Raw genomic sequence first — 15,171 nt, forward strand, 5'->3', positions numbered from 1 at the left:
TTTTTTTTTTTTTTTTTTTTTTTTTTTTTTTTTTAATTCTCTTCTGATTTTATAGTTGATAGTTGGGATCTCATTAATTACATGTGAATCTTTGTAATTTAATTATGAGAAGTGAAATATTAATTTAACAATAATTTAAAAAATAAGGGTTTGTTTTTCTTTTTCATTTGTTTTATTGTGTTTGAAACCTAATATATGTTATTTTATGTAAATTGTCGTTTTCAAATGGAATAATAATGGCGAATGGCCCCGTAAGGAAAAATCAAAGGCTGCAATTGCAGCCCTTCTTCCTTTGTCAAACTGCCATCCCAAACTAGCTGACTACCCATTTATGATGATAAAAACAATTTTTTGCTAAATTATAAATTAAATTACTTTTAATTTTTTTAATAGATTTTTATTGAACACAAGTTTAATATCCTATAATTAAAAAAAAAAAACTTTATTTTTAATGAATTCGTTAATTTAAAAATATATATTAAAAATGACCAAAATATAAAAATAAAAATTTATGGATCAATTTGTTAATTTTAATATGTTTTAAATTTTTTTCAAAGGAAATAAAAGTTTAATATATATATATTTATTTATTATGTGGATGAGATGATTTGATGATTAGTAATAGTCAAGATACGTGTTCTTTCCTACATGATTCCACTGTATCATAGGGAATGGCAACGCAAGGGGTAGACTTGGAAATTTTCCACTCGCTACTTTTAATATTTGACTTTTAAATTTCAAGAAAATCAAATTTTAAATTAAAAAAAAAAAAACAATCGAACGAAAATAAAATTCTCATGTTTCCTACAAAATTAAATAATAATATAGAAATATATGCGTATTAATTATCATTAGGTAGCATGTAATTCTCAAATTTTATTTCATTAAAGCATTTATTTATTTATACATTTTATTTTAATCCCAATTTCCAATCTTAAAATAATGATAGGCGTCTAATCCATTTATTGTGCTCGACTTTCGTGGTTAGTGAGTGAGGAGGTTAATATTAAAGTTTTAATTCTATTAAATCTAAATCTAAATTTGGATAAATATTAAGCTTAATAAATTATTAAAACCAGCTAACAAAACATTCAAACTCACAAAAAATGAGTAATAAATAGATTATTCAAATTTCATAATCTTAGAACAAAATTTAAACGCAATATAATACATATTTATGCAAATTAATTTGCATGTAGTTAATTTTTAAAGATGGGTTGAAGAACAGAGTCACTATGCTGTCAGTTTCAGAACCACAAACTCAGGCGGCGGCCTTCGCAAAATGGCGGAGGAAATGGCGAAACGAGCGGAGAAAGATCGACTAATCGCGTCAGGATCATCGTCGCCGACCATCATCACAGACCCATCATCGAAGTTCTGCAAATACGTCTTTGGATTATACGGCACGTGCACCTCACGAGCCCCACTCATACCGCACCTGAACATTCTCTTCTTCTCCTTCTTCAGCCTCCGCCACACCACTCTCCACCTCGCCGTCGTCTTCTCCAAAACCGCCACTGTCACCGCCGAGTAGTACCCTCTTTCCACGTACCCAATCCCGCCGCCGCCGCCCCTTAAGCAACTCAAATTCATCGTGCCAGTCTTTCAACTGAAAATACAGGGATTTCAACGTTTCTTATATTTATATTCACAAAATGGAAATTTTTAAATACACTTTTAGTTTTTAGAAATAATTTAATATGTTAATTTCAAAATTATTTTATTTATCATTCAATTCTATTATGAGTCCACGTGTCCTTTTTTTTTTTTTTTTTATAATGAAGATTTTGTCAATCCATAATAACTATTTATAACAAACAAGGTTTCGTACAATACTTCTTCAAGGCTTTTCACATGTTCTTGCTGGGCTAATGCTTCAAATCTTAGACCTGAGAGATCGAGCTCAAGTTCTTGTACATCTCGGAGGCGGCGTAAGAAAATTCCGACAATGCCCTGAACAGCTCCGGCAGCTGATTCTTGAGACTCACCAGTGATTTCTCTCTCACATGAAGGCATTGCTTTGCATGACTTTCCTTTTCCTCCTCCAATTTCTTCTTCAACAACTCTACAACCACCAGCTTCTCTGTAACTGCGGCGTCCTGCGCGTTTTCTTCCGACCTCTCGGGGTCCAACTCGCTGGGCATTCTTCGTTGCTGGTATTTGTAATGCCAGTCATTAAATTGCCTCTGCTTGCGCTCGAGCTCCTTCTCAGTCTCGTCGCATCTCGTCTTGAGCTTCATCTCTTCTTCCTGCTGCAATGTAATAGTATTTATCACAGCACTGAAGCTGGATATAGCAGTTCGAAGATGTTCGTCTGGGAGTTTTTCGAGTTGGTCGTGCCAAGCAATGAGAAGTCTCTGAATGGGGGGATTTTGAGCTCTTGGTGGAGAAGAAACCTTCTCTTTCAAGCTACTCTCAATCGGAACTAGATTTAGTTTCAACCAACTGCTTAATGCTTTTATGTAATCTTTTTGACGCACCACGAGCTTCTCAAACTGCAAATGCCACTCTCTCACGATGTTGCAGAGCTGTACCGTGTGCTCGTGGTGATGCAGACTAGTTTCTTTTGGAGATTGAGAGAGATCCAGATATCTCAATGCGCTTACAATCTTCAGTTGATCTTCATGCTGAATTCTCATCGACTCCCACATCAATGTCATCCTGCAGTATATCAAAAATTATTTGTAGTGCTAACATATAAGCCTTCTCATCTATCAAGCTAACCAAAATCTACTTTGAATGCACCTATGGACTAACAACCATCTCTGATAATATTGTCCTCTTTGGACTTTCCCTCGAGGTCTTTAAAACGTGTCTAGTAGGGAGAAGTTTCCACACCCTTATAAAAAATGTTTTGTTCTCTTCCTCAACCGATGCAGGATCTCTCAATCCACCCCGTTCAAGGTCTAGTGTCCTCACTGACACTCGTTCTCTCTTCCAATCGATGTGGGACTCTCAATCCACCCCCTTTTGGGGCCCAACATCCTTGCTAGCACATCGCCTCGTGTTCACCCCCTTCAGGGCTCAGCTTCCTCACCGATACATCGCCCAGTGTTTGACTTTGATACCATTTGTAACGGCCCAAGTCCATCGCTAACAGACAGTGTCCTAGTTGGGTTTTCCTTTTTGGGCTTCCCCACAAGGTTTTTAAAACATGTCTCCTAGGAAGGGAGATATTTCCACACCCTTATAAAGAATACTTCGTTCTCCTCCACGACCGAGTGGGATTTCAGAACCATTTTCTTCATAGATCAAAACCTCTCTAAGTATTCCATTAGTATAATCCTCACTCTTTAACAATGCTACAATATCTATATCAGCACTCCTCTACCACTTCTGATACTATAATCAATTATAAAGTTCAAGCTGAACATACTCAGATGAGAAAAATGAGAAGGGCGCAAACATTGGGCAGCAATGGTGTACTTAAAACAATCAGAGATTGGCAGGCATGCCTGCCAAGGCTCGGGCAATGGGTCTCACGGATGGAGCCAAATTCCATACTTTTCAGAGACTGACTCATGCGAGTGTTGTGTCAGAAATTAGTAAACTTTGCAAATTGCAGACTTTAGACTAACTCGAATCTATTCATTTAGTATCATATAGAACTTACCCATGAACAAGTTGAACGAGTTTTGGGTATAACTGTTGGTCTCGCAAACGATTAATCTCCGAGACAGTTGAATCCAAGGATTGCATGTCAACGATGTATCTTGTATGCAAGTGACTCACGGCTGCTTTTGCTTTCTCCAATGATTCTGAATTAGAACTTCGATTCTTTAGCCTGTTCAGTGCAGCAACCTTCCTTTGGTATTCGAATTTCATAATTTCACCTGCCTGTTGAATAATAATCACAAAAGAAAAGACATGTTTAGAACCACAATGAAGATGAGTTCCATTATAGACACAAATGAAAGCAATCTCCATGTATAGGTTAAGTGGGATCAATATCACAATTTGTATAGCTTATTTGTGACCTCCCAAATCCACCGCTATCAGATATTGTCCTATTTGGGTTTTCCCTTTCGGACCTCCCTTCAAGATTTTTAAAACATCTTTGTTACGGACCTCACAATCCACCCCTTTTAAGGAGGTTTCCACACTCTTGTAAAGAATGTTTCGTTCTCCTCCCCAATCAATGTGGGACCTCACAATCCACCAGGGAGGTTTCCACACCCTTATAAAGAATGTTTCGTTCTCCTCCCCATCCAATCCACCCCTCTTCAGGGCCCAGCGAGCCGATGTGGGATCTCACAATTCACCCCCTTCAAGACCCAACTTCAGGGCCAAGCGTCATCCATACCCTCAATAAAGAATGCTTCGTTCTCCTCTCCAACCAATGTGGGATCTCACAATTTACCTCCCTTCAGGCCCAGCATTCTAGCTGGCACACCGCACAATGTCCACCCCCTTTGGGGTTCGTTCTCCTCTCCAACCGATGTGAGATCTCACAATCTACCTCCCTTCAGGTCCAGCATCTTCGCTGGCACACTGCACAATGTCCACCCCCTTTGGGGCCCAACGTCCTTGTTGGCACATTGCCTGATGTCTGGCTTTGTTACCATTTGTAACCGCCAAATCCCACTGCACGCAGATATTATCCTCTTTGGGTTCTCCCTTTCAGGCTTTCTCTCAAAATTTTTAAAACGCATATGTTAGGGAGAGGTTTCCACACCCTTATAAATAAGAATGTTTCGCTCTCCTCCCCAACCTACGTGGGATCTCACACTATTACTTTCTTTGAAGGAAAATCGGCATAAACATAGGAACAATAATAGAAAGATCACACTAGAAATATACCTTCACTTCATCATATAACTTCTTTTCCCAAGCCAGGAGTTTATCTAGCACAGTGGCATGAGTTTCTTGATCATCTGCATAAAGTTCATCTTTTCCATTATCCATATCAGAAATTCCTCTGAAGGACTTGTTCCATGTAATAACACGCATCACTCTGGCAGAGTGATCAATGTGCCCTGATAAGAACACAACAAACCAAATCGAGTTCATCAGGAATAAGAACAATAAACAGATTTAGGTAAAACAGTAGATCAAAGGTCGAGCATTCTTCACCCCAAGCTAATCAAAGATTCAAACAGAGAAAAAGATCAAATATTCTATTAAACCTTCAACTTCAACATGCTTGAAAGATAAATAAAAGGCAAGGGATCCTGATACCTCGGCCATCAGCAAAATTTGAGTGATAATGCAGTCGTGTAGCCTCAAGCATCTTGGACACTTCATGGGCACTTTCAGAAGCCTTGAGAAAATGATCATCAAGTTTCACAAATATCTGCAACAGATTAAATTTAGCCTCATCCATGGAACCTACACCCCCGACCTTCTTCAAGCTCTTAGATGTTATAGCTGATGGCTCCGCCACCACAGGCGGCGGCGGCGGTGGTTCCACTGCTTCAGCTTCTTTGCCCCCTCTTCGATCCTCTATGTCATCATTTCCCCTTCTTTCAGGACTTTTATCAAACGGGTCGTCTTCAATCTCCTGCTCATTGATATTGACCTCCTCAGCCTCGCTCAATGTCGGACCCGGCATATTGTCCATAGCAAAGAAGTAATCATAAGTCGTATTCTGTAGTTGCGCCGGTGGTAATGGCCGGTTCATCTTCAGCGGTGGAGTACTAGTAGGCGGTGGCGGCGGCGGACCCTCCAATTCTGCATTAAGCTCTGTGTTTCCAATTCGGCTACTCCCACCTCCACCGCTACCTTTTTTGCTTCTCCTCCTCAACGAACCAACAGAACCCTCATTGTCGACTTCATTTTCATCCTCCTCCTCGATAATGGGAACTGGCTTCAGATCGGACTTGAGGATGTTTATCTCCGGCATACTAGCAGCTCTTTGAAGAGGAGAAAAGAAATTCGGAAGCGGCGGCGGCGGTGGCTCAAGGGGCTCATAAGACGCTGCAACAGAATCAATTTTCGGGTTCGATTGAGCAGTTTCATTGACCAACTGCGGATTCTGAACTTCCCCATGGGCGTAATCGCTCAAAGAAGCTCCAGTGTTCTTCAAAGACATTATATAAGCGGAATGAGCAGCCGCAAAAGCATTACGCGCCGCAACAGCATCTTTCATGTGAATCTTCCGGTCTTTACACCGCGCAATCGCTTCTTCGTTCTCGATCTTCGATTGTGAGCAACCCATCTGAGCTCCGCCGCAAGAACTAACGCCGGTGGACCGACTAATCAGAAATGGGGCATGAAACCCACTACTCCTAGCTAGAAAAACCGGAAGAATCTAAGAGAACAAAGCCGCTCAGTCCTCGAACAGGACGTGCATTACAGAAGAATCAACGAAGAATAAGTCGATGCGATTTGCAAAGATTCCGTGAAAATGGGGAAAAGGGAAGATGCTTTCTCGCCGGAGGAAATGGCGGAGGGAGCTTTCTGCGGTGGAAAAAAAGTGGGATGGGGAGTGTGCAGTGGTAACATATCGCTAATTTGACGCAACTTTTCATGGGTGGCCCTCCATGCTGCTTTTCGAAGGATTTTTGCAGTAAATTAGTGTTTCTTTTTGGATAACTAAAATTTTGAGAATAATTTTGAAGCTCTGTCTGTGGCTGCCTATCACTTCCATCGCCATTAAAGCTTTTCCTTTCAACACCGTCTAGTGATTGCGGATTCAAAGTCCATTAAAAAAACACTTTCATCAAAAGTTTTTAGTAACAAATTAATTTAATTTTTGTGTTTAAATTCTTTAAGATTCTTTTCCATCAAACACTTTCCCTTTAAGCGATCCACAAATATTCTTTTGCTTTTGTTGAAATACTTTTTGGAACTTCCAAAAAATACAATGCTTACATGTTAACAACACTCTCAACCATGACTCTAAACATCGCACTTCTAAAAATGTAATTTCAAAATAATTAAAAAATAATCAAATTAAAATTTTAATTTTTAAACTTTATACCTATTTAATTCTTCAAGGTTTCCGCCCTTATTAAGTGGTGTTTCATTCTCCTCCTTAACTAATGTGCGATTTTCACAATCCACTCTCCTTCAAGAACCAGCATCCTCGCTGGCATTTGTTCCTTTCTCCAATCGATGTGAGACTCCACCAAATCCATTCCTTTGGAGTTTTCCTCAAGACTTTAAAATGTTTCTGCCACGAAAAGGTTTCTACATCCTTATAACATGGTGTTTCGTTCTCCTACCCAACTAATACGAGATTCTCACGTCAAAACTTTCAACTTTTGTATACAATAAGTCTCTAAATTTCAATCGTGTTAATCAGCCATAGTACGAAATATAATCAAAACTCCTTAAATTTGAGAATCAGAAAGTAAGTAGGTACAGTGCTCTTCAAACCAACATCGATAACTAACAAACTAGAACCAAGTAGAAAAATGGGAATGAGGACATACCTCTTCTGCTCATCAAGAACACATTTTCAGTTCATTAAAAAAAAAAAAAAAAACAGAGATTTTTTTCCCATTTTCGAGCATTAGTTTACCAAAAGCACTGAACCACATTGACAAGAACATGGAAGAGATGGTTCTCGCCGTCAAGAAAATCAGGTCTAACTAATCTCTCCAAGTTTAAGCTCCGAGGGAGGAGGCCACCGTAATGCAGCAACGTCACGAAGAAGGCGAGCGGTTGCACCGCCACAGCCATAACCAGCCTCAGCAGCGATCGGAGCATCAACTACTGCAACAGAACGAAACAAAAACAGGAGCAGAGCTTGATGGGAAAGTTAAACCTGAAATATTACAACACAGAAACCAGGTGAAAAGCTTGTGACTGAGAAACCAAAGAGAATAGGTAATATCTTAGGAAATGTCGAAGTGACATCATTGCCACTGTCACACTCCCGCCCTGTCTCTTTCTTTCTTTTGGACACATCAGAAATCCTAAAACAAGAAAGTTTTCATATTTTTTTCCTCGCTAAAGGATCTTCTTACCATATGTTTTTCCAGCCTCACCATGCAACCATCCCAGCAAGACCAAGGCTGCCAACACAGCCACAGGACCATTCAGCAGTCATGCATGCTTTAGCAGTGAGAGAGTTGGGTCATCATTCATTGGATTGAATATATGACCGTTAAAAGCCAGAGTAAGTGGAAACATGGCTAACTCTTCCACACACTCAATCCGAGTTTTATCGAACATATGACCAAAATTCTAACTTTGAAATCTTAGAGACTAAATGTTTACTTTCTAAACCAAGTCGAATCTTGATTTTATCGATATCAATGCGCTTAAACTAGTTTATTTATTGTCGGTTGATTGTATGAGAAAGCACCCACATAAGGAGGGAGATATATAGTCTCCTAACCAATGAAAAACATAAAAATTCCATAGGATTTGGTTTAAAGTTTGTTGCTTTAATCTAGACTTGACAAACCGATCTCAAGTTCTTGTACATCTCCGAACTAGAAAAAGAGAATTCTGACAAAGCCCTGAAGAGTTCTGGCAGCTGATTCTTAAGGTTTAACAACGATTTCTCCCTCACATGAAGGCATTGCTTCGCATGAGTTTCCTTTTCCTCTTCTAATCTCCTTTTCAATGACTCTACCACGATTAACTTCTCCGTAACTACGGAATCCTGAGTGTTATCTTCAGACTTTTCAGGGTCCAACTCATCAGGCGTTCTTCGTTGCTGGTATTTGTAATGCCAGTCGTTAAAATGTCGCTCCTTGCGCTCGAGTTCTTTCTCGGTCTCCTCCCACTTTAACATCAATTTCCTCTCGTCATCCTGCTGTAGCATAATGGTACTAATCACACCACCAAAGGTGAATATGGCAGTTTTGAGATGTTCATCTGGGAGTCGCTCGAGTTGATCGTCCCAAGCGAGGAGGAGTTTATGAATTGGAGGACTTTGAGCTCTGGGTGGAGAAGAAACCTTCTCTTTCAAACTACTCTCTATAGGAACTACATTTTGTTTCAACCAACTGTTTAAGGCTTTAATGTAATCTTTTTGACACCGCACAAGCTTCTCAAACTGTGAATGCCAATCTCTCACAACACCACACAGCTGAACCGTGCGCTCGTAATGATGGGTACTAGTTTCTTTTGGGGATTGAGAAAGATCCATCCATCTCAATGCACTTACGATCTTCAATTGCATTTCATGATGAGCTCGCATCGTATCCCACACCGTCGCCATCCTGTGGAACAACAACACTAGAATCATAAAAATGGTTTGATACGAATGTCAACAATACTCTACCATACCACGAAGCCGTGCATCTAAAGTAGAAATATGTTAACCAACAAAATCATGTACAATCATTTTACTTATATTAACGAGGGACAATAAGCGACAATAAAATATAATGAACAACTATATGTATGTGCATCCTCACGCAACTCACCCATTAACAAGCTGAACAAGTTTTGGGTATAACTGTTCGTCTCGTAGACGACTAATCTCTGAGACAGTTGAATCCAAGGATTGCATGTCAACAATATATCTAGTGTGCAGATGACTTACTGCTGCTTTTGCTTTCTCCAATGCTTCTACATTAGAATCTCGTTTCTTCAGTCTATTCAATGTAGCAACCTTCTTTTGGTATTCAAATTTCATAACTTCACCTGCCTTGTCAATCGTAATATCACAAGTTTTTTAGTCCCATCATAGAAACACAAATTTATTCCAGTAAGATCAAGGGTCATCAAAAGCAACACATATAGTGCCTGCCTAGTCTATTACTTTAGAGAGAACAAGGTTGCAATTAGGAACATGCATAAATGGCGACCTCAAGGCTCCAAGGATCATAAAGATGGTGTCAAGAGCGCTTGTGAATCACAAAGCAGCATTTTTAGAACAGATACAACTAAAAATGGTAAAAAGACATCACATCTTTGCTAATGGTATGAACTTCCATCGTTTTTCATGAATTAAAAGGATGAAATTATATCATGTCAGAAGATTGTTTGTGAAAATGAGGAGCTAAAAGAGATGCTTAAATATTCAGATAGGAGGAAGAGTATTCCATATACCTTCACTTCATCATACAGCTTCTTTTCCCAAGCTAGTAGTTTATCTAACACGGTTGCATGAGTTTCTTGTTCTTCTGCATAGGAATCATCTTTTCCATCATCCATATTAGGCAATCCCCTAAATGATCGATTCCATGTAATAACGCGCATCACCCTGGCAGAGTGGTCGATGTGACCTAAAGAAAAGTACATCATATTCTTTTCAAGAAAAGATATAACAACAAGCTTGACTGATACCTCGATTATCAGCAAAGTTTGAATGATAGTGTAATCGTGTTGCCTCAAGCATCTTGGACACTTCACGAGCACTCTCACAAGACTTGAGAAAATGATCATCAATATCTATAAATATCTGCAACAAATTCAAATCTGGCTTAACCATCCTCTTTCCCTCTGTGGACCCCATAGATCCTGCTTGGTTCGCCTTCTTCGAGCTCTTCGCCACGGCAGTTGCAGGTTCTGCAGGCAGGGAGGGAGGCGGCTCCACCGGCTCCTCGAGCAATGGCTCCGCTGTCTCGGCCTTTACACTTTTTCTCTGCTCATCAATATCGTCACTGTCCACTACCTTGGGCTTTATATCAATCTCCTCTTTGTTAATGTATACCTCATCAACTTCAGAGAAAGTCGAGACGGGTAAATCCATAGAGAAGAAATAATCGTAAGTTGAATTTTGTTGTGGGGGCGGTGGAATGTGCCGGTTCTCAGACTGTGGCGGCGGCGGCACTTGCGGCGATGCATTGGCCAAATTGTCATTTAGCTCCGAATTTCTATTTCGGCTACTCCCTTCATCCCTTTTACTTTTGTTGCTTCTCCTCCTCCTTAACCCACCAACAGAGCCTTCATTTTCATTTTTGTCCTCTTCCTCAATAATCGGCGATTCTGGCTTGAGATCAGATTTGTGCACATTCATCTCAGGCATGGTGGCCGCCCTTTCAAGAGAATTAGGAAAATTAGAAGGAGGCAAAGGCGGCGGCGGCGGAAAAGGTTCACTAGGGGCGGGAGCGGAAGTAATGGCAGAATTAGGTTGAGTAGATACATAAACAAATTGGGGATTTTCAACCTCACCATGGGCATAATCACTTAAAACAGCTCCAATATTTTTCAGCGACATAGAATAGGCAGAGTGCGCGGCGGCGAAAGCGTTTCGAGTCGTCACCGCTTCCTTCATATGAATCTTCCGTTCTTTACAACGGGCTACCGCTTCTTCATTATCAATCTTCGACTGAGAACAACCCATTAAGCTCAGCTAATCGGCAGCGATGGCGGAATCAAGACTCGAGCATGAAGGATTTGAGAACCCAAACAGAAAAAAAAAAAAAAAAAAAGATTGAGATTTCGGTTCCGGCAGTGGTTTGAAAATAATTTTGAAGTGATTTTGAGGACAGACATGAAAATTCTGCTGGTTGGAGCCTTTCAAGATCCTTGTTCGAACGTTACATTACAGAGCCGCCTGTTTTCAGTTTCAAAGGACTTGCCTTATAAGTATATGGGTTCTCCCTCCTTTTCGGCATGCCTTTATTTTTTTTCAAAAATAAATAAATAATAATAAAAAATCCTTTTTAAGTATCTTATTTTACAAATTGACTTTTTAAAATAAAAAGGGGAATGTTATGATAACCTATCCATATTAGCTAATTGGGAGTGGGCCTCTCACATGCATGGCTGGACAAGGATTTAATTTATCATAAATTTAAAATAATAATAATAATAATAATAATAATTAGCACATAGAATGTGCTTGCCTGATTAAATAAAAACATTAACTTATAACCAATCTTAAATTAACAACAAATGTAAAGTTAAATTAAACCTAATCATATGACCTTTAATTAACATTTTCCTTTATATATGTTTTTTTTAATTTGAGAAGGAAGCAATTTTTTAGTTGGAGAAAGTCATGATATAGCAACAGTCCAACAGTTATAAAATATATATTATCTTCACTTAAGCTTCTGTCTTTACTATTAGATAAGATTATTTAAAAAATTAATTAACGTTAATTATCATCGAATTATCTTAAACTAATTTAATGTATTTTTTTTAATTTTGCAAAAAAGTTTTAAATTTTAAAATTTAAAACTAGATAGATATAATGTTTGATTTCAAAATATGTAATTTAATCTATATTTTCTTCTTTATGGAAAAAGATATATAAACATTAAAACATAAATTTATAATTAATTGGGTTTATTTTTGTTTATTAATTTGTGGTGCGCATCTTATCTTCGGTGGGAGTGTGTACACGTAACAAAAACCCTTTTTTTTTTCTTGTTTTTATTTTCTCTCCCGTCGAGGAATATACGTACATCTATACAAAGAAGTGGCGTATAATACAGTTATTCTGTACTAGAGAGAGAAAGGAAGAGAGAGAAACCTCAGCGATGGTTTTTATTGCTTTCCTCTGATTTTGATATGTTCGAGAGCCCAAAAAATGGCGGATAAAACCTTCCAAGTAAAGCCTTAACTTCATCTTCAACAGGGTTTTTGCAAAAATTCTCCATTCTTTCGCTTTGGCACTGTTTCTTATGAGATTACTTCTATGCATTTTTTGAGTTTTGAGCTCGTTGTCTTCTTCTTCCTCCTTCGATGGTTTTCGTCCAAAACCAGGTGCTCTACTGTTTTCCCCCTTTTTAATAACTGCATTGCTGGTCCATCCTTCATGTTTCTCGTTACTGTTGATCTTGATCCCTTTTTGTTCTCTGCATTCTTATGCTCTTTTGATTTTGAAGTTCGTCTTGGTTTTCGGGATTGTTTCGATGAAGAAGGACGTTTTTTATGTTTTCTTTTCGGTTTAATTTAGTTTTTCTACCAATTTGGTTTGTGCCCTAGTTTTGAAATTCTGTCGTTAATCTGATTTTATGGTTTTTGTATTGGCTTCTTCTATGTGCTTTTGAATCTTGTGCTAGTTTATCGATCATTTTCGGAAATCTTTGACTGTTCGATTTTTCCCCCCCTTGCGATTGATTTGTGGTAAGGCGAAGACGCCCGAGTAATTAGGGAATTCTGCAGGATTTTGAATCTTCTATGGAATTAACAGAACTCTTTATTTTATGCTGCGTACTTCTTTTATTGAAGTATTAATTACTTATTTTAAATTTGATCATTGTTCTTACTATACTAAAACCATTGTCCCGATTACGTTACTTCGTTGTTTCCTGACTTCCATAAAAATCTATCTTTGTTCTGTTTGATCAAAGTCCAACTCTGTTTCCGAACTTACTGCTACCAATTATGATAGTTCTTACTACATTAGATTTTTGTTGAATGGATAATTTGGACCAAAATAGGGTTCTTATGTAAAGTTGAAGCTTAAAAATAGGATGTTTGAAAATGGATAATGAAACTTTATAACTTTATTTTTGATTGTTTCGAGTATGTAATTCACTTCCCTTCGTTTTCATCATTCTTATTGTTGTAATAAGATACATTTGCTGCATTATTCAAAGAGGATTGTAATTGGTATCCCTTTTTGGGTGTTACTTGATGCAGCGAGCAGATCCTAAAAAATAAACAATAATGGTACTGGACAAGGCGATGGAAGAGGAGTAGTTCTTGTAGAAAGAGAGAGAGATAGAGAGCATTTGATGGCTAATTCTGCTTCAGACTCCTACTTACAAGTTGGCTCATTGGGCAAACATATGAGCAGTTCTCTGTTCAGTATTCCTGGATTCTTTGCCGGGTTTGGGTCGAGAGGTTCGGTAGACTGTGATTCACTTAGAAGTCCTACGTCGCCTTTGGATTTCAGGCTTTTTTCCAATCTAAGCAACCCATTTGGTTTTAAATCCATATCATCAACTGAATCTGAAAGTGGTCGTCAAAATAAGTTTGTTTCTAGTGAGATAGGTCTTGGCATCATAAATTCTATTGCTGTTGATGACTGTGGACCGACCAGTGAAGCCCCCGATTCGAACCCGAGGAAGAATGTAATTTTTGGACCACAAATCAAAACTAAGATCTTTAAATCGTCAAGCCATTATATCAAATCTTTGGGTTCTTCTTGGAAATACTATTCTTTGCCAAGCAATTATACAATCTCGTCACTTTCCAAAACCAAAGTTCCAAGCTCCTCTGGAGAATTTTCTGCTTTAGAATCTGAACCCTTCGAACATAATGCTGGCAGCTTTTCCTCCTCTGGTATTGTTGACTTGACTCAAACTTCTGATCCAAGTGCTGAATTTTTTCCTTTGATTAACAATGGCCCTCAAGGGGAAAAGTCATTGCCCATCAAGTCTTGTTCCTTGCCAATAACCATTGGAAACGATTCACATATAGGCTCTCTTTCTGCTAGAGAAATAGAACTTTCTGAAGACTATACTTGCATTATTTCTCATGGTCCAAACCCAAAGACGACGCGCATTTTTGGTGACTGTATTTTGGAATGTCAGACGGATGAAAATGTCGATTCTGGTAGGACAGATTCAGAAGAACCTGGGATCAAATCATCTCCGTTGGGAAGTTGCTCAGAAGGTTTGAGCTATGAAGCTGCTGGGAATGCGAGTTTGCGAATCTGTCACTCGTGCAGGAAAGTTTTGAAAGAAGAACATGATATTTATCTATGGAGGTTTGTTTGATTGTCAGCACTTGTGTAACTCTTGAACTCCAACTCCAAACTCTATCTTGATTGTGAAATTTTCCTCTTTATCAGGGATGGCAAGGCTCTCTGCAGTTCTCAATGCAGCTCTCAGGAGATTTCCACAGAAGATAAAATCGAGAAGGGTTCGGAAGATGGCAGCGATAGCTCTGCAGCGTCGAGCTACCATGAAGATCTCTTCATCATGGGTCTCCCTTTTGGTTTATGACAATGAGTTATAGTTTCTTTTCGCACCCTCCCACAGACGTATTCAGTGAGGCAAAACAAGAGGAAGAGGAGGATCATCTGTTTAGCAAGAGCTGTCTGTGTAAATCAATGAGTCTGCAGCCATGGATGATCGCCATTTTGTGGTTTCATGGTGTTGGCGAGTACCGAGTAGAAAGATGAGAGTTTTTGGTTGTTTATTGAAGATTTTGATCCGACTTTGTTAATCCTGGAGATCATTTTGGTGTTGTATCTCAAAGGCTTTTTTGTTAAGTTGAATAAAAGATTGTTTTGAAGAGTTGTTTAAGCAAGTGTTGGAAAGTTCTCAGATTCTTTTGAACGACTTTGGAAGTTCAAAGATGTCTCAGTTTGAATGGTAGGAAGAGAAGTCCCTTGATTGGATAAATATATGTTGTAAATGG

The 15,171-nt window shown here is 38.7% G+C and overlaps 3 protein-coding genes across 6 annotated transcripts; 1 reads left to right on the forward strand and 2 right to left on the reverse strand.

Moving 5' to 3' along the window:
* Positions 1 to 1,785: 1,785 nt before the first annotated feature.
* LOC111452394 (nitrate regulatory gene2 protein-like) lies at positions 1,786 to 6,624 on the reverse strand. Its single transcript, XM_023093095.1, has 4 exons — positions 5,179 to 6,624; positions 4,801 to 4,976; positions 3,614 to 3,837; positions 1,786 to 2,661 (listed from the first exon to the last, which is right to left on the reverse strand). The coding sequence occupies exons 1-4, from the start codon at positions 6,155 to 6,157 to the stop codon at positions 1,884 to 1,886; spliced, it is 2,157 nt and encodes a 718-aa protein (XP_022948863.1). The 5' UTR covers positions 6,158 to 6,624; the 3' UTR covers positions 1,786 to 1,883.
* Positions 6,625 to 8,280: 1,656 nt separating this feature from the next.
* LOC111452183 (nitrate regulatory gene2 protein-like) lies at positions 8,281 to 11,405 on the reverse strand. Of its 2 annotated transcripts, XM_023092765.1 has the most exons (5): positions 11,020 to 11,093; positions 10,192 to 10,883; positions 9,955 to 10,130; positions 9,327 to 9,550; positions 8,281 to 9,119 (listed from the first exon to the last, which is right to left on the reverse strand). In XM_023092765.1, exons 2-5 carry the CDS (start codon positions 10,871 to 10,873, stop codon positions 8,342 to 8,344), a joined length of 1,860 nt encoding a protein of 619 aa, XP_022948533.1. In that variant the 5' UTR covers positions 10,874 to 10,883; positions 11,020 to 11,093; the 3' UTR covers positions 8,281 to 8,341. The 2 variants fall into 2 exon arrangements, with proteins under 2 accessions (XP_022948533.1, XP_022948532.1); XM_023092764.1 differs by having other exon boundaries at positions 10,192 to 11,405.
* A 908-nt stretch (positions 11,406 to 12,313) lies between these two features.
* LOC111452184 lies at positions 12,314 to 15,060 on the forward strand. Of its 3 annotated transcripts, none has more exons than XM_023092768.1 (3): positions 12,314 to 12,406; positions 13,444 to 14,515; positions 14,600 to 15,060. In XM_023092768.1, the coding sequence occupies exons 2-3, from the start codon at positions 13,539 to 13,541 to the stop codon at positions 14,751 to 14,753; spliced, it is 1,131 nt and encodes a 376-aa protein (XP_022948536.1). In that variant the 5' UTR covers positions 12,314 to 12,406; positions 13,444 to 13,538; the 3' UTR covers positions 14,754 to 15,060. The 3 variants fall into 3 exon arrangements, with proteins under 3 accessions (XP_022948536.1, XP_022948535.1, XP_022948534.1); XM_023092767.1 differs by having other exon boundaries at positions 12,321 to 12,561; XM_023092766.1 differs by having other exon boundaries at positions 12,321 to 14,515.
* Positions 15,061 to 15,171: the final 111 nt, after the last annotated feature.

This window comes from Cucurbita moschata, unplaced genomic scaffold (assembly GCF_002738365.1).
Source record: "Cucurbita moschata cultivar Rifu unplaced genomic scaffold, Cmos_1.0 Cmo_Scf00014, whole genome shotgun sequence".
NCBI classification, from domain to species: Eukaryota; Viridiplantae; Streptophyta; class Magnoliopsida; order Cucurbitales; family Cucurbitaceae; genus Cucurbita; species Cucurbita moschata.